This window comes from Protobothrops mucrosquamatus, unplaced genomic scaffold (assembly GCF_001527695.2).
Source record: "Protobothrops mucrosquamatus isolate PMUCROS unplaced genomic scaffold, P.Mucros_1.0 scaffold_262, whole genome shotgun sequence".
NCBI lineage: Eukaryota > Metazoa > Chordata > Lepidosauria > Squamata > Viperidae > Protobothrops > Protobothrops mucrosquamatus.
Window position 1 is genome coordinate 204,606 of NW_015386338.1, and position 20,016 is coordinate 224,621.

Sequence of the window (20,016 nt, forward strand, 5' to 3'; positions counted from 1 at the left end):
TGTGCTGTTTCCTGAAAAATGATTCAGCCTGTTTTTACAAAACTGTCTGGACCACTTTTGAATTTTTTTGGTGCATTATGCTTTTTCAATATGTAATGTATAAATGAATCACATTATTTTTTCTGATAAAACTTTGCAAACATACAACATGTAAAACATCTGCAGACATAAACACAAGATGCAAATATGTATACATGCCCTGCTCCTGTCTTTGTTTCCTTTTTGGAGACAGGAAGAGCATGCTGAAATCCACTTGCAATTTCTTACCCAATTCTCACAATTCTTCAGTCACTTGTTTCTACCCAGACCTGTTCCAGACATTTGGATAGCATTTTCAGAGCAGAGCTGAATGGATTCAACTTGCTGCAAGTGGGAGACAAGAGAGGCAAAGTTACCCATTATAATGCAATATCTGAAATCTGAACTATCATAATAGAGTTGGATAGATACTGATATTCAAGATTTTAATTTCAGACTAAACCCAATCCTCTCCTAGTTATAAGGAGCGCGGGGAGAAAAAAGTATGAAGTTTACTGAGCTGCAATGTTTGAAATGTACAGTTCTTACATTTTGATAGGCTGTGGTACTCTTATACAGGCTTTTCTGGGGAAATGGGCTTATAACTAACCCATCTGCCCTTTCTCTATATTTCTGTTGGTCAGAAGGTTTGGTCATCAAATACTGGAGGGAAAGAAAAAGGTAGGCAAGATAGATTTCAGGCTGTGGGTTGTCTGTGGCATCATTGCTTAAGTGCAATAGAAGTTGGATACCTTGTGCAAATACTCAAAACTGCCCATGATACCATTGCTCAATTCTGTGGAACAGACTGGTTGACCAGAAGGTCTGAACCTCTGAAATCCATTTCATGCTGGAAGAAGAGAGTTTGGTGCTGGCTATCTACAGGATGGGCTTCAGGGTTTTTTACAATCTATAACTATCATTCAGCTTGGGAATCTCTTTGTGTTGCCCTTCTCCTGAACTGAAACTGGAAAGCTTTGAAGTCCTCTCATATCGAAGAGGAGACTTCAAACTAGCTGTGGGTTAAATCTCCCCCCCCCCATGGTTATGGACTCTTTGATTTAGTCATCCTTCCATCGATTCTGGGATTCTGCACAGCCCATGCTGGTGGTGCCCAGGCTGTGAATCCTCTTAGATAAAATATGGAGAATATACAGCTCAGCCTTCTCCCACAGTGCTCACCGAAGAAGTTCCTGTCAGCCTTCTTTTATACTGCAGGCTCTGTGAGAGAAAACCAAGGGAGTCACTGAAGCAAAGCCACATAGCTACATCATTTAACTTTTGAAAGGGACCAGACCAGGCAAGCTTCACTAAACAGCTTCAAGGGACTGCTTGGTTCAAAGCCTTGTCAAACTGAAGCACGTTGAAATTCCTTTCAGGATGAAAATCTACCAGAATGACCTCATCCATGTTCAGCCAGAAATTGCATCATATATTTCATAACTTATATCTCCCTTAAAAACTGAGATTTTAAATTCCCACTTGAGAGTGGGCATGCGGCCTGAGCAGGTGTTCAAAGTTGAAATGTAGAAGATGAAAACTGTATTGCCGTTCGTTTGTCAGTGTAAATATGTTGCAAATTTGTCAAGGTAAAGGTTTCTTAAAAGTGTGTAATAAAGTGGCTTAATACGACAGGCACACATTTTTATGAATGCATTTCGACTGTATTAGCTCAAAACTTCAAAGCTTTGGCTGTCATAATCCTGATTTATATTACTAATCATTTTTGTGCATTCACACCTGCTTTCAAGATGTATGGAAATTAGTAGAAGAAATAAGTTATACCAAAGTATTTTATTATATATATTTTATTAGAATGAAAGAGGAAAACATAGGGTTCATGTTCAAAAGAGAAAGTAGCAGGTGCAGAGGACATTTATTGCTAAGCTGGTTGGTAACATGCCCCATATGGAATGGAGAGGAAAAACATTTTAGTCTGAGTTACTCTGCTAGAGTGAATGAAGGTTTTCCTAACCAAATTAACCCTGATTTTGCCCTTGATCCTGGAGAAACAATTCCCTTTAGCTTTGGTTTTGAGTCCAGTGAAATTGCCTATGCCAAGGGTAGGCAACCTTGGCTCTTTTATGACTCGTGGACTTCAACTCCCAGAATTCATGCTGGCTCAGGAATTCTGGGAGTTGAAGTCCACGAGTCATAAAAGAGCCAAGGTTGCCTACCCCTGGCCTATGCTATCCACTTTCTAGAATGGTTCACCTGGGGCACTTGTAGAACATGCAGAGGGTTTTTTTTGTCTGTGGGCAAAACCCAAAATGTGGACAGTAGCAATTCTACCTTTTCCCTTTCTTCATAAAATGACAATCTCTTTCACTTAAAATTACGTCATCTGCTCATGTTACTTTGCAATTGCTTTCATGCTGACATTTCTACAAAGGCTTGGTAATATGTCACACAAAGTAAAGCAGCTATTAAAGAGTTTACGTCTCCATAACCCAGTAGACGTTCATGAATTAGAAAAGCCCTTTCTACTACAAGCAGAAGGAAAAGGGCTTTTAGGCTATAAATGTGTGATGCTTGATTATACTGATTGATGTTTTTTTAACCCTGAGTACAAAGTGATCAGCAAATAAGTCAGCATTTTTAACTCCTATGATTTCATGCTCACTAATCTAAAACTTCAGATCAAACTGTTTCATTTGTTTTGCCCTCTTTTATTTCTAGAAGGTGCTTAATAATATAGACAAGCAATTCAGAAGAAACTCCAATCTCCTGAGGGACTGGTTTTTTTTAAAAAAAAGTGGTCTCCAAATATACTTCATTATATATTATGTATTATTTGCATATTATTATAATTAATAGCCTTTCATGTCTCTCTTGTGTTCAGGATCGTATCCCCCCCTATTTTTGAAGCAGATCCCAGCAATCCCAGCTGTTCTTCCAGCTGCTGAAGGTAAGTTCAGTTAATTTCTATAAAGAAACGTTCAGAGATTTTTTACAGAGTATCTTGACCAAAATAGATACTATTATTCAAACTGATGTTAGTATTGAATCCTGGGTCAGGGCTGGGGATGGAGATAAAGGAAAGCTTAACTATGTCATCTGGAGTCTAAATCCAAAATATTGCTCAGGATCAAAACAATACACAATAAGTTGCTAAGCTGGTCCAAAAACCAAAGCCAGACTACTCCAGATCCATGCTGAGATTCCAGAAAACAAAGACAAGAGAGAATGAAAATTAGCCTCCAAGCTGCAGAAATGAAGATATCAGGGAGGTTAGACAGGGTTCAAGATTCCAAGGGAAACCACTCACTGGATGAGATGCTGCTTCTGAAAGTCCATTCTGGGCCTGGGCCAGAACTCAACAAAAAATTAGCTACAGGTTCTGCCAAACTGGTGTGAACCGTCTGAATCCCACCACTGAGTCTGGCTCATCTGATCCAGAGAGCTTAGTGAGGTCACCTGACTCATCTTCTTTATCTAAGAAGTCTTTCACAGACGAAGTCATAGCAACCAGGTTTAAGTTACGAAACTAAAATTGAATCAATTTTACTCACTGGAATCCAGGATTACTCGTAAATTTGACAAAATGTAAGGATTCAGGTTTTTAGTCAACTAATATAATTTAAAGGACCTCCCACTTTTAGAATGGACTGAGAATAAATATATGACCAATGTCTCCATTTTGTTTTGTAATAAATAAATAAATAATTAAAAATGAGAAATATGCTCCCAGAAAAAACTTATTATAACTCTAGCAGGTATAGAGAGTGGTGGTGGTTGTTTTGGTGCCTGAATCAGCATTGGCTCCTGGGAACTACCTAAACGAGGGGTAGGCAACCTTGGCTCTTTTATGACTCATGGACTTCAACTCCCAGAATTCCTGAGCCAGCATGGTTGGCTCAGGAATTCTGGGAGTTGAAGTCCACGAGTCATAAAAGAGCCAAGGTTGCCTACCCCTGACCTAAACTATTCCCTGCATTTTTCTTGGCAAGATTTTTCAGAAGTGGTTTGCCATTTGTTTCTTCCAAAGCCTGAGAGACAGTGGCTGGCTCAATTCTCCTCCAGGTCCAAGGTCACCCGGTTGGCTTCATGCTCAGTAAATCATGTTCTCCCAATTTCTAGTCTTGTGTCTTAACCACTGAAGCAAACTGGCTACCATTTAAGTATGACCAGTAGTACAATTGTTTAATTCTTGCTCTAAATATATTTCCATTCTAGATTATTTTTTCTGTAAATATACCTTCTCTTAGATAAAGGCCAGAATGTCTCATTCTTTCAGGAATATCTAGAAACAGGGTGCTAGATTAATTAATTAGTTTCCTTGAAAAATTTCCAAGCAAAATTTTGCTTGGTCACCCAAGAAGCCATAAGTGTGAGGTATTTAGAGATCTAGCATGGTATGATTTAATAAGGCCGTGGTGGTAAACCTATGGCATGCGTGCCACAGGTGGCACGCAGAGCCCTCCCTATGGGCATGCGTGCCATCACCCCAGTCCTAGGCCTTCAGTTGGGTTTTATAAAACCTTTTCGCTTTAGGGCCCTGCCACCGTGTGCAAAAAAAAAAAAAAGGTTCAATCAATCAATCAATTTCAATTTCTTGTGGGAAAAAAAAGATCTCACAAAGTTGGAATTGATTGATTGAACTTTTTAGTCCCACCCAGTCTGCTGTTACCACTGCAGCCATGCCCACCCAATGGGCCACACCCACCCAATGGGCCACGCCCACCTGACACCCGATGATACATAAGAGGGTTTTTGGTTGCAGTTTGGGCACTCGGTCTCTAAAAGGTTAGCCATCACTGGAATAAGGTAAGAGTAGAACTACCATGTAGGAAGCAGTATGAGAAGGTAATAAGAAGCAGATCAGTGCTTACCTTAATGAGACTGAAGCACCTGAAGATGATAGTTTTGTCCCAAAGTGAGATGATAGTTTCCTGTAAAATATAAATATAGAAGGTAGAGCTGAATTCACAATTAGTCCCCAAATGCTTGGTGTTAGGCAAGATATATTGCTGTCTGCCTTTGATGGATGCATCTCTTTAGCTTATCCAAAAAAACAATTTAAGAACTAAATGCTGTTGTGCCACCCTATTTGTCATAATGGTAAATATTCATTGTGTTAAGTTGCAATTAGTGTTTTAAGCTTTAAATGCTCTGATTTAGTTCCTAATTTTCAGAATTACGAGTTACATATTGCTTCTGCTGATCCTCAAGGAATTTTAACCATTATGGAATTGGCTGTGTATATGTTTCGTTCCAGTGGTGCTATATGTAATTATATTCATAAATTGATGCATGCAGCTGCAGAAATTGAGAAGACGATATAGCCCCCCCCCCACACACAGCTGAACTCATAGAAAAATCTATGGACCCCATTTTTCTTTAATAATTGCAGTATCAGGAGTTAATGAAATCCATTCAAGGAAAGAAAAAAAAACAAAAACAAAAGACATGCTGTGCAAAGTCTCTGGCAGAGTGGTCAGGCAGTGATCTAAATTTCAGAAAGATACAGGGGAAATCTGAATTTCTTTATTTCTGAAGTATAAAAACCTAAATTGCTTCCACCTCTCCTGTCTGATCTGGCAAGAAGGGCATGTGCTGGATACTATCGGCTAGGGCAAAGGTAGGTAACCTTGGGTCTGTTATGACTCGTGGACTTCAACTCCCAGAATTCCTGAGCCAGCCACGCCTGGACTAGGAAATGTTGGTTAGCTAGATCCAGAAGGCATGGTTTAAAGCCCATATCTTGGTTATGTGAACGATTATGTTAGATTATGCCTGGCTGCTATGTGATTTTTTTAAATGTTTGTTTCTTATATTGTGTGTTTTATATATTTACTGTAAGCATATAAAAGTAAGATAGAAGACTATATAAATCAAATAAATAAATAACATTAATTTGGCAAACTGAAGGCAAATTTAGTGCTATATGTAATCGATGCAACACTTTGCATAGGAAAAGCCCTGTGCAAAGATTTACTAAATAACGATTAAAAGGAAGGATAATTGTTTTTCCGCTGTGATGGTAATAAAACAGTTTGCTGAAGTGACATATAAAATTATAGGTTAGGTCTAGTCTACCGCATCCACATTAGAATCTAGATATAGAACTATATCTCTGATGTTGGGCTCTTACTCCTAATGCTATCACAGTGCTATGTTTTCTCCTTATACTTACTTACAGAGATTTACACGACTCATTTCTGTGACGCTATTAGAAGTGGCCTGCAGGCAGCTGACAATTTAGAACAAGGATCCATGTGTCAATGTCATTTCTAATACAGAGAGAAACAAACAAAAATCAATACAAAGCTTTCAGATTTTGAAGCAGATCTATACCAAGCATGAATCCAGAACAGGGAAATAAATATCTTACCCTATTTGATGTCTGATACTGACAATGATATCAATAAAAACGAGTACAGTACAGACATTCCAAGAAGACTGCTCAGTATGACACAGTATTGAAACCAACATAGGTAATGTAAACAGCAAAAGCAAACAAATACCATAGTGCCATAAAACTAATTTCAGAGTTCTGTAATTTAGGACAGAGGTCCCCAACCTTTTGGGCACCAGGGACCGGTTACGTGGAGAGAGGTTTTTCCGCGGACCGGAGGGAGCATGGTTTTGTGTGCTGCCTGCATCCCACGGATGGGGCTTTGCTTGTTTGTGTGGTCTGGTCCACGGACCAGGGGTTGGGAACCCATGATTTAGGATATATATTATCAGGAAAAAATAATTCATTAAGAAAATATTTCCCCCAAACTGAGTACTGATTAATCTTTTGCACGATTATCTGTGCATTTCTAGTGCCTACCAAACTAATCATGTCCATTAGATGAGAAACACCACCTTTGGTTCCATTTCTCTGAAATTTCTATTTTTTATTTCTTTTTTCATACTGAATTTCCATATGATTCTTCTTGTGCCATATCCGTTATCGGACGTTGGCGATCATGTTGGCGATCCTGTTTTTATCAGCAGCTGCATGAAAAAGTGCTGCTGAGTTTTGTCCAAACCAGTCCCTTCCATATGATGCTGGCTCCAAATCAGTCCATTCCAGTATTTTCTTTGCTACTTCCATGGTTTTTTCTCCAGCTTGTGGCAATTTTCTTCCAATCTTTCATAAAATATGATGGCATGTCTGTTATGGCTTATAACAGTGGTGGCGAACCTATGGCATGGGTGCCCGAGGTGGCACGCAGAGCCCTCTTTGTGGGCACGCGCACCATCGCCCCAGTCCTAGGCCTTCAGCTGGGTTTTATAAAACCTTTTCGCTTTAGGCCTCTGTCGCCATGTATATATTAAAAAAAGATTCAATCAATCAGTCAATTTCAACTTCTCGCGAAAAAAAAAGATCTTGCAAAGTTGGATTTGATTGATTGAACTTTTTAGTCCCAGTCTGCCATTACCTCCGCAGCCACGCCCAGCCAATGGGCCACACCCACCCGGCACCCGACGATGCATAAGTGGGTTTTGGTTTGCAGTTTGGGCACTCGGTCTCTAAAAGGTTCGCCATCACTGGCTTATAAGAATTATTCTTGTTGTTGTTAGTTACAAAGTTGTGTCCGACCCATCACGACCCCATGGACAACGTTCCTCCAGGCCTTCCTGTCCTCTACCATCTCTGGAGTCCATTTAAGCTTACGCCTACTGCTTCAGTGACTGCATCCAGCCACCTCATTCTTTGTCGTCCCCTTCTTCTATTGCCCTCAATCTTTCCCAGCATTAGGCCCTTCTCCAGTGAGTCCTTCCTTCTCATTAGGTGGCCAAAGTATTTGAGTTTCAACTTCAGGATCTGGCCTTCTAAAGAGCAGTCAAGGTTGAACTCCTCTAGGACTGACCGGTTTGATCGCCTTGCAGTCCAGGGGACTTGCAGGAGTCTTTTCCAGCACCATAGTTCAAAAGCCTCAATTCTTTTGCGCTCAGCCTTTCTTATGGTCCAACTTTCATAGCCATAAGAATGATTCTACCTTTAATTAATTTAGGCTGTCTCTGATTTCTTTTCAGAGTAGCTTGGGGAGAACTGATGGATAAATTGTCCATTTACTATCCATTTCTATTTCTCTCAAGGAGCATTTTATTTATAGTTTTTCTTCCTATTATAATGCTATTTCATTATTAAAAATATGGAAAAGAAATGAAAATCTAGATGCTTAGCCACTTAGGATGGATGGAATACTTAGGGTGGAATACTTAGCCACTTAGGATGGAATACAGAAACATGCTAATTCTATAATCATTATAGTATGACTTGGACCCAGAGATAGGTATTTATTTACACGTTTTAGTATAGTATACCTTCATTACTCGGAAAACCTGGCCTGGAAACTTTATCAAGGTGAAAATGAATCAGATTTCAGTTCAGTTGTGGGAGTATGGTAGATACATGTAGAAGTCTCTGAAATTTACTGTTGAAATCTGTAGGACAATATCCATAAATATAAAAAGAAAAGACATATAAAACAAATCTCCCTTGAGGGACATGGGCAGTATAGAGACATAAAATATAAATCTTCTGGGAACTTTTTTGCATGATTTCATTTGATCCAACGAAGCTTACCCATAAACCATGTTGCTGATTTGTTCACCAATAGGTTCACAATTAAAATAAAATGCCTGTTATACAAATAAAAGCATAGGCAGTGGGACTGTATCTGCTGCTAAGCATTTTCACTGCATCCTTGGCATTTTTATTTCATTTTGCATTTGGAATTCACTGTCAATTAACTTTGGAGGACCAAACTTCCATATTATACTTTTAAATCCGAAGGCAGTCTGTTTCTACTTCCTACTACCTTCCTTAAATGTGTTACCATATTTTAAATGACTTTAATTATTCTGACCTGTGAAAGATTTTAAGCTCCTCTTTTAGAGAGCAAAGTTCAATGCTCACAGAAGATCCACAACGTATTTACATTATTTGAGTGCAAGAATATTAAATGTGTCTTAGCTATCTATTATTCCATCCCAACAGCAAATAAATTATAGGCTGGAAAGGCAATAAACAGCAGAGCAGAAGATTTCAGATACTTAATGAAGCTATGCTGTCTCCCAGAATGACCTGCCTGCATCATTATTCCTTAGCTTTCTTAGTCCCAAAGGATTTGGCTATATCTGATCCAAATAACAGACAAGGTGTTTAAAAACATTAGATTAATTTATACTGTAGTGATTACAGTACCTATTTTGGGCTTAGCATTCTTCAGACAAGCCAAACAGATGGGTTCCGGAATAATAATAAAAAAACCAGCTACTCTCAAAATCTCAGATTGATTTTATTTACATTTCCTTGACCTTTGTAAATTGCCTGATTACATCAGGATGGCACAGCTATGCAGTGCTGAAGAGAAGAATAGAACCTAAACGAAACACTCATTAAAAAAAGAGTGTTTGAAGAGACCTTGTCAGATGAGATGAGCTCAGAGGCACAGCAGGCTTTAGAGAAATTCTAATATACCAGGAATATCATTTCTATTCTCAGCTGATTTCAATGAATATTAATACTTTGAATACTTGGAAACTGAGAATAGCCAATATATTAACTGTTTCGTAAAATGAAATGAAATAAAATAGCCATGCTGCTTAGGAATTCTGGAAGCACCAGTTGCAATATTCTTAGACGCCACAAGGTGAGGAAGGCTGAAAGAGAATATACCCTTAAATAGGATAAATAGAGTTGATCTAGCCAAAATGGAATCTAGTATTAATTTTAAAATTATTTCATGCTGAACTATATCTCAATAATGCAGTATTAGGGACTGGTATGGATATGAAATAGAGATCTAACTCAAGCTTAATCTGTTTTATATTGCCAATTAACTTTGGAAGGGCAAACTTCCATATATTATTATACTTTTAAATCTGAAGGCAATATTTTAGGGAAAATCAAGCTACTGTCACATGTCTTTCACAAAACTGTGTTTCTATAACCATTCTTAAAATTTTGATCAGAAGCATCAAATGTACCTAGGCTTCAACTGAAGCAAGCCTCATGCTTTTTATTTCTATATGCTTTTCTTTACCACCAGTCTTTTGATCCCCTTTTCTTTCCTCCTCCTTTTGCTGATAATGGATGGGCAGCAAGCTGTTCCTGAATCAGCACTAATGTCACTTACTTACTCCCTGTATCATCTCGGAATTTAAGGTGTGAAAATACAGAGCTTGGTAATGTGTATCTTCAGAGAGTCTCAGTTGTATAGCACTATGCCATCTAACTCAAGTGCGTTGCTATATTTAGAGCTTCTCATCACAGGCAGATCAACAGGCAGTTGCTGCACTCTAATCTACTTTGAAGGACACTTGGCATAAATCCAGTGCTGCTACTCCTTGCCTTCTTCCATCTCTTAAAAACACTTGACATCACAGGTGGAAGGCATAAGATGTTGTAGAAGTCATTGAAGACCATTTTAGAGCAATGTGCCTGACCTTTTAAGGCTTGCATTAAACCCTTCTTATTTTTCTCATCACACCTTCCAATCTTTCTCTCCTTCAGAAATAAACCTCACTGACTTTCCAAAGTTAATTTTTTTTTTTACTTTAGAAAGAGATCTTTTTGATTTAGGGATTGTCTAGGACCTTGTTCCATTAATATGGGGTTATGGAAAGTAAAACATATTTTGGAGAAAGTAACATTCAAGGAAAACCTTGGGAATAGTTCTTCATTTCAGATAAGATTGTGCCTTCTGAACTGGAAATAGCAACTCTTGTTAAAGAGGAAGTCATATGTCATGGCAATGTGAATGTGCAGGCTCAGTTTATTCATTTCTATTGTGAAATATTGAATATATTTTGCATTTATGAGGCTATGGATAGGAAAGCTTTTTTGTTGGGCAGATCTACGTATTTGGGATTGACAATTTGGGATCACATGCAAAGTTGGCTTCTGCATACTTAGAATTACGAAATCTTAATGGGGAAATCTCTGACCCCCATGTTCAGCTCCAGAATGACCTTTTAAGAAGCACAATTACTTAATTTATTTAAAGTATAAATCCATTCCTGGCTACTTGCAAACTACCTTTCCTTTTCAGCCTAATTTGCAACTTTGTTGTAACTTGTGAAATGCAAACTCAAAGCTAAGAGTCATATAATACATATTAGAACCAAGTGAGTGGAATGACATACAAATTATTGTCCAAATCAATTTATTTACTTTTGAAAGAACATGCACTAATAGCACCACATATTTTCTACTCCATGTTCCCATTGAATACTGTATATCCTTCTCCCTTAGTGCCATAGTTTATGTTTGCCAGTTGCTTTTCAACTTTCATTATTAGGGTCCTTTCATATAATTTCTCAATTTGCTCATATGGGACTTAAAATGATTTTTTGGAATGGAATGAATTTAGGACCAGAATGATGCTAATAGGAATATTTACCTGATAATCAAAAAGGATTCTTACCTGTTTAGTTTAGTTTAGGAAGAAAGAAGTGCCTCCCATTAAACATCAAAGATTTTTTTAAATTATGCATAAACATTGTCACATTTTTTTCTGTGATCATTTTTTTCTTCTGACAGATGTCCTAGTTTCCAGATATATATGTGTATGTTGCATGAACTTAGTGCAAATACTTGCACCTTGGGGTCTTTTAGCATGCACCCCGAAAGAAGAGTACACCTTTGGCTCACCTTTGTTCAGGAAATTCAGGGAGTTGAATTCCAAGGGGGCCTACAGAACACGGAAGAAGGAAGGCTGCTAGTGTCTAATAATATTGCACACCTGTCAGAGATTAAAGTAAAGACCCAATTCTGTTTTTTCTGGCATTTTCAGAATAGGTATTATTATCTCCCAAGAGATGGTGTCGATATCCAGGGACTTGAGAGATGCTTTCAGCGTGTCTTTGTATCGCTTCTTTTGCCAGACATATGAACACAGAAGGACAATCTTGGCACAAGAGAAGCGAGCACTCCGTAAAGCCAGAGCTGCAAATGCTGAAGCAATAGTGTCCACTTTTCTCTGTTCAGTATGTGGCAGAACATTCCGTGCTAACATCGCTCTTATCAGCTATCTACGGACACACTGTTGATGGCCCATAATCCATAAGATGTCAAGGTCTTCATCGAAATCGATGGACGAACAACATATTATTATCTAGACCAGGGGTAGTCAACCTTGGCTCTTTTATGACTCGTGGACTTCAACTCCCAGAATTCCTGAGCCAGAGCTGGCTCAGGAATTCTGGGAGTTGAAGTCCACGAGTCATAAAAGAGCCAAGGTTGACTACCCCTGATCTAGACCTTTCTAGTAAATGTGTGTGAAACCAAATGCAACATCATTTCTGCTTCTTGGAAATTTTTACACTTGGGTAGACCCTTTGTGTACTAAGAAGGTATCTGACCTATTGATATATTTGTGCTGGATTGGAATGATAAATCTGAGTTCCCTCATGTATGTGAAGTGTAAAGAAAAAGGGTATAATATTTTTAATACAAAAGAAACTACTCATGGCTGAACAATTTAACAGGTATTTCATTGCACTGTGGATATCACAATATTGGCATACAGGCAGAATCAATTTGTTTTCATACCTCTTTGTAAATATCCTCTCTCCCATAGCCTATGGATGGTTCTTATATTTATGAAACCGATATGCAGAAAGACTATAGGGTTTATAGCTTTTAAGAAAATATCTGCTTTGTAACACTCTCAATCTCATTTTTGCTGGAGCTTCTGCAAACATGCTGTCTTTTCTCATATCTAGTAATTTATTATTTGCATTCCTTGGTTTAACTTTTTAAAAATTATTCTTTTGCTCATACAGTGGGAAAGCTTAACGTGACTGCTACAAAAAGTAAGTAGTGTATATTGCATTCTCTTGTTTGCTTTTGGATAGATAACCATACTTGTCCATCTGAAATGGTCATGTGTTCTTCTAATATCCAGAAGAACATCTTGTGTATTTAAATCAGCATGTGTGGGAAGAGTTAGGATGTGCCAAAAAAACATGATTAAGCTAACTTAATCCTGTGTCCTTTAGAGGGAAATGGACAGGATTCCAGATCACAAGGAGATTTCAAATGTTGGTTTCAAATGTCCTCCTCTGAAGATAATCAGGCTGTATAAATGGATGCAAGGGGCAGGACAGAAACTAGTTAGTGCTACACTCTCTTCTGCTCTTCTAAGTTGATAAAATGTGTGAGGCATTTCTCTGTATATTGGCAATAAATAAAATATATTAATATTAGTGATACTGAAATTGAGTGCAGAGTTAAGATAAAACTGCATGTTTAAATATTTCTGGATTATTTTTATTTTCTTTCTCTCATGCCTTATGTTTCTTAATCATATGTGGGAGAAGCTGCTCCTGATCATGCATGATCTTAAGTCCATAAGATATATTTTAGCGAATTAACTGAATATGGGTATATTAGGAAAACAGCTTCCTCTCTTACATCTTTCTCTTCCTTCCAGACACTTGGTATAACCCCATGTTGTGTTAACTGCCAACTGTAGCATTTCAGGTTTCAAATGGGAGCACATATGATTGAACGCTCTTTTGTTTTTAAAACAAGTCCTCTAAATACAATTCATTTGAATGATTTGGGGCTAATCTATCCTCAATACATTTTGAAATTATTTCAACCTCTGTTTCTGTGTCTACTTACCTTTGCCTCCATCTGTGTAACTCTGTCTCAGTTTACTGTCTCTGGGCTTTATCCATCTCTGTCTACATCTCTATTATCTCCATCTCCTTCACTATCTCTATAATTATCCATCTCCGTCTCCGCCTCTGCTTAATTTATATCATCAATATCTGGATCTATTATCCAATCTGTGTCTGCAGCCTGAAGGGATGCATCTGAGACACAAAATGATGAAACTGAAGCAAGGCTAATGGTCTGCTCTATCAGGGGTTTAAACAGAGCTCCTTTGGACCTGAGGGAGGCCTTTCAGATGGAGCTCCTCAATGGAGAGGGCCTTAGTGGCAGCAGACCTGAGCTGAATGATCATTGACCTGCATCACGTCAAAATATTCTCACTCCTAGATCCAGAAAGGATCTGTCTCCCTCCTCTTCAGAATACAGCCATGCATATACAAGACCCTTCCCTCAGAAGCCCCCCTGCAATCACCCTTAGATCTATTTAACTAGGGTGGAAAGCTCTGGATGAATGCTAAAGGGCAGCAAAGAGTTTTCAGTCTCTTTCAGCTGCCGCCACTCCCCCTTCCCTTTTTTCCTTCAGGAGCACAAGAAAAGGAAGAGGGCATCCAGGAGCAATCAACATGGAAGCTTCCAGAGACTCCAATGGCTCTGTTTCTTGTACCTGCTGCAGCAGCCACAGCAGTGTTAGTGCCTCTTCTGTCACTCACTCTGCCTTCCTTTAGGACTATCAAGCAGCTGTTCGGTTGACAACTGGGTGTGGCAGCAAAGAGTCAGAAAAAAGCTGACTGGGCTTCCATCTAATTACTGTCGAATATAGCAACCCAGATAGGATAGCCTTAATCACCTTGTCTGATCTATTGAAGGTGTGGGCTAAAGCAATAACTGGAAACCTGATGGACTCTCCTTTGTTAAATGTATAGCATTACTCTTCATCTAATGATCTATTTTAAAATTGCATGGGCTGCTATTATATGGAGGAATGCATCCCAATCTGAGGCTGGACAAATACATCAAATATATGTACATATGTCAAGGTTCTCCTGTCCAATCATATCTGACTCTAGGGTGTGGTCCTCATCTCCATTTCTTGTCCGAGGGAGCCAGCGTTGTCTGAAGACATTTTCTTTCTTTTTTTCTTTCTATTTTTATAATATATTTTATTAATTTTTTAACATGGTCACCTTAATATTTGGTAAACAGTGTGTTGACTGGGTTTACATTTAAAAAACATTCGCTAACAATTGGTTTCTATGATCTATAATCCACATAATAGCTTTACTTGATTTCCTCTTCTTCCCATAATGTTCTCTTTTACCAACCTTAAGTTAATACAATTCTTATTGTTTTGATAGATAACAATTGAATATACTTTTTTTCCTAATATTTCCACAAATAATAATCACATCAATATAATATTTCTTTTCTATCTAGTCATTCTGGTTGCCTCATCATAGATCCCGTTTATGGTTCTTGTTTACATTTGTTTTTCCCACAATATTCAAGACATTCTTACTGGTTAAGATTTTCTCAAAGTTAATTACATTTAGATATTTGATTCTATTTTTTTTTCATGTAAACCATCCCATAACTTTTATCTTACTTAAGGAATAAATAAAACTAAAAAAAGAGAAAAAAAGAACAAGAGTAAAGAGGGATAAAAAGATATTATACTACTGAAAGTCCATGTTTCCCCTAAGCCAATACATATTTATTTCCAAAAGTTTTCCATTCTTTTTTACCATAATTAAGAATATATTTAATCTTTAAATATTCCATTTAATAAATCTAGTCATCTGGTCTTTTAACTTTTATTCAAAACATTTTTAATCCATTGTAATTTTCTTAAAACCAATCACATTTAAATATCTAAAATATGCCCTTATATATAAGCCATTCTAACTCTTTTATATTTCTCATATCAAGAAATAAGAGAAGAAAAGAGAAGAAAGAGAGAGTACTATGTTATTTGAGGGACTCCTCTCTCTTAAAGTAAAATTCATATCCAAAATCTTTCTATTACTTTAACCATATTCAAACAGGTGTTTCTTTTTTAAATATTCTCTCTGATAAGTCCCATCATCTATTTTCTTAATTTTCACTTTGCCGCCTTCTTTTGCCCAATATCTTTAATCAATATATTCTGCTGAATCAAAGAGTCTTTCCATATTCTTGTAGGTGTCACTGTAGATATAAAAAATAAGTCAAGTACAATATCTTTGTAAGAGGTATTTGCTCTTTCATGTTTGTTGAAAATCTTTTTCTTTCTTTTTCTCTCTGTATCACTTATCATTTTTTGTCTCTCCAGTTCTAGTGGTGTTCCTGACGTCTCTGCAATCTATTTTGACCAGTCTTTTTTCTTATCCTCAAATTTGTTTTGTGGTCTTAAAGTATAAGTTGCCTTTTCCAAAACCAATATTTCTTGTAATTTTTTTCCACTTCGGTTAAATCATACTTCTTTGTTGTGTTAAGTTCCATCTTTGAGGCTCTATCCTCAAATTTGTGTTCAGTTAGCTGTTTTATCTGCTCCTTCTCTATTGTTATTTCCTGGGATTTTTTTGTTGGAGATGAATTGGTTTATGTTTTAAAAGTTATTTTGGATTTCTTTGTGGTTTGAAGTCATTGTTGTTTGAATTAGTTGCAGCATCTCATATGTCTCCTCTTGAAAGGTATTTATTTTTCTTGATAAGTTCTTTCTGCAAGTCTCTGATTTTCCTTAGTGGTCAAGAATCGAGGTTTTCTTTTCTCTGCAAATAGTTTTAGAGTCACAGTTTAGTAGATATTTATAATCCAAAAAGGTTCAAAAAGGTCTCCTGAACTTTATAATCCTCTCTTTGTCTGCAACCCAAATGGTTTTCTTTTTTTTTTGTTACTGCTGTTCTTTATTGTTATAGCTTTGAAGGTCGCAAGCACAGATTAGTTTTTTCCAGATTTTGCCAAGTCCTGTATAAAAGCCATAGCTGTCATAGTCTTTATCCACCACTAGATGTCAGCACCAGTTTATTTTTCAAATGATCAAAATAGAAAATTGCCTTTAAAATGAGAATCTTAACCATTCAACAATTCCAAACTTATCCAAATTTAGGTTTTATATTTATTTCATTTCATTTCTGTATGTTTTGGTTCTCCATAAAAGGTTTAATTTGCCACTTCCTTTAGTAAAAGGGTGGGGCAAAAATCCCCCTCCTTCATGTGCGGAGGTTTTTTGCTTCTTGGAAAAAATTTTTCCCCAGGAAAGTTAATAAGTAGGATAGAGAAAATTGATGATCTTACCCAGATTCAAACGCACTGTTTACAATCAGCTTAAAATAGTGCTTTTTGACTTTTGTTGCTTGTAGCTTGGGCTAGACTCTGAAGTTAGGCTAGTTTTTCTCCTGTTGGTTTCTGGAAGGCTTCTCCTGGACCGATTGGGTCGACCGCCGTCTCTCCGTGGTCCACGGGACTTCCTTCCTTCTTTGCCGCCTCTTTGGGGTGGCTTCTGGCCCATTTAGAGTCCCCTAACAGGAAGAATTTCAGCCAAAGGGCACGGAGCCCCGAAATCCCTTGGCTGCTGCGCTAGTGCGCAAGACTGGACGTCTGTCTATGGCATGTGGCCAGCATGGCTATACACCAAAGGTGCACAGAATGTTCCTACCTTCCCACAAAAGTGGTACCTATTAATATACTCACATTGGATGCTTTCAAACTGCTAGGTGGGCAGGAGCTGAGGCAAGAACAGAAGCTCACCCAATTGCGCGGTGCTCAGTTCACAAACCTGGGCTGTCAGCTTTCCAGGTGACAAGCTCAGCATCTTTAACCACATTTACTTTCAGAAAAGAAACAAAGAGCACATCTAAATTTTGAACCTGAGGTTTTGGAGAGGTCGCATCCCACCCAGCATAGAACTGTAGATTGCCAGGATCATCTATTCCTTAGGTGGATGAAGTGTAAAGGCATTTGCCCTCATCCACTTCATTATAATATCAGATATCTATATCAGATGGTTGGATCTATTTGGATGAAAAAGAGAGATGTAGAGAGGATTATCACCAAAATGTAGAAGTATCAAAGCTTTAAAACCTGGATAGTTTCCTAGTGTAGTTTATTATAGACATTAAATAGAACGAGCAGTAGAGAGATTGAGGGATCACCTTCTGAGACCACTTTTCCAACAACATCAAGACTGACCATTAAAAAATGCATCTAAATTCTATCCCAGCCAATGCTCTGATCATCAGATATAATGGCTAATCACAATGAAATCCAGCGATGCTGAAATTTTGCTTTCAACCTTAAAGAACAAAATAAACATAGTATTTGTGCCCAATTATGATCACAGATGATCAAAGTTTTCTGTCCCTAATAAGGTAAATACTAAGCCCAAGTGTATCAAAATTATCCTGGGACATCCAGAAATTCAATTATCCCTCCATTCAAATACCTATCAACTGCACTGCATAGTATGGCATTAGTCTACTTAAAAAAATACCCTTCTGAAGTTGTTTTTCCTAGCATTCCCCACTTCTGTATGAAATCTTTTTCCTCCATTAAAATGAATAAGCTGTTGACTAGGCAACATTTTGTGCTGTTTATTTTATTTTTAGATTCAGAGGTATTTTATTTCTCCAAGTGCAGAACTAGAAAGGGTTCTGTCATTTTGACTACTAATTCTTGAATAAAAATGCACTCTGAAATAATTTCCTTTTAAATTTATTCTTTAGAAGTGGAAAAAGGAAAAAAGGTGGTTCGAGAAAAGAAAGCTATTCCACAAGTTATAAGAAAAGGTAGGTTATTTATTATTTTAAAATAAAGCTATTAATTTGCTTCATCTTTAAAGGGTTCTGCTCTGCCTATTGTATTTAAACAAAATGAAACCAATTAATTACCTTTTGATTTATATCTTAGAAGAAGAGAGGAAAAAAGTAACTGCTGAGAAGAAAGGTATTCCTGAAATTAAAAAGAAAGGTAAGTTATTTGCATAACTATTGCATTACTAGATTGCTGTTGAATTAAATATATTATATAGGTAGAGGTTATTTCTGAAGTATAACAAATTTGGACCAAATAATCAAGTAGTCATAGAATCACCACTTTAATCAGATGGAGATTAGAATATATGTGTATATATGTGATGCTCATAAAAGGAAGAGTGAAGCTTCAATTGCACAATCAGAACTGCCATTTTGACCTTTTTTGACCGAATTCCATGGCATATGGAAGGAGAGGATCAGGCTGAACCCAAGGGTGGGATCAAACGCACCATCATTCTGGGATCCTATGCCCCTGAAAGATCTAAGTCCAGCCCTCCCTTGAAGTCTATTAACTTTTCACTGGTGCGAATTTACCTTGACCATAAGTTAATAGTTCAGTCCTAGGCACCAGCAATATTTGTCTCTTAGGGTACAAACAAAAAATATCTGCTGTGAACTCCATGTAGGTATCAGGAAGGGCATCTAGCCAGTAAACACTCAGTTCTATCCAGTCGCTCCAACTTTACCCTGAATTAAGGGATACAGGCTCGTGAAAAGGGAGTTTTTATATACATAGGGAAATACAAGTGCATTTGAATCTTAATTATTTTGCTTTATATTTTGTGGAACATTTCCTAAACTATTCTGTAGGGGATAACAATTTAAATGAAAGAATACATGCATTCTTCATGAAGTGTAAACTAAATGCCTGCTGAGGCAGAACTCTAAATTATGGCTGTTTTTTGTTGAATGAACAGAATGAGTTGAGCCTCTTTTTCAGTTTATTCAGTAGTATTCAGCTACTTCTGTCCATGTTTTTCATATTTTAGAAGTGGGAGAAGAAAAAAAGAGAATTCATGAGAAGAAAGATGTTTCTGATACTCAAGCAAAAGGTATGCTTTTGGAAGGTGATTTTTTAAAATCATTTATCATTTTTTATCATGATAGTTTAAATATAAGGGATTCTTGTATGCACGGAGATCTCATTACACATTGCATTCCCCATTAGAAGTGCTGTAATCTGTACAGATTACTGAATCTCACTGATGTCAGTGAGCATCTCCTAGGTACATAACATTTTTTACTTTTGTCATTGACCAATAAAATTTACTATCAAAATTAAAATTAAAGCCATCTCACTGTCCTAATATAAGAATAACTAAAATGTAAGGAAATAGCACAGATATAAATTTATCATTGGTACATGATATTGATGCCATTAAGATAATAAATGCATAACCTATGAATGCAGTGCTGCATAAATCTATGTATTTGGTATACTATTACACATACAGAGAGACCGAAGTAAATAATAATATAGACGTAGAAAGATATATGGAATAGTGGCAAATAGCTCAGGTGTAGGAGGGGGGTGAAGGTTTGTTCTCTGAGCTTGTGGGTTGGTTTCCAAACATTTCATTACCAGGCCAGGCTACCATCTTCAACTCCAAATATGTTCAAGTTTGTACTGAATTCAATATT

The 20,016-nt window shown here is 37.3% G+C and overlaps 1 protein-coding gene across 2 annotated transcripts in view; it reads left to right on the top strand.

Annotated features, from left to right (window-relative positions):
- The window catches only part of LOC107302465 (triadin-like), an 83,512-nt gene that overhangs the window by 16,751 nt on the left and 46,745 nt on the right, over window positions 1-20,016 (top strand). For both annotated transcript variants that reach the window (XM_015831569.1, XM_015831570.1), the window contains exons 4-8: window positions 2,861-2,926; window positions 12,748-12,777; window positions 18,286-18,348; window positions 18,470-18,529; window positions 19,365-19,427. In XM_015831569.1, coding sequence (XP_015687055.1) covers window positions 2,861-2,926; window positions 12,748-12,777; window positions 18,286-18,348; window positions 18,470-18,529; window positions 19,365-19,427 — 282 coding nt within the window. The remainder of the gene's footprint in view (window positions 1-2,860; window positions 2,927-12,747; window positions 12,778-18,285; window positions 18,349-18,469; window positions 18,530-19,364; window positions 19,428-20,016) is intronic.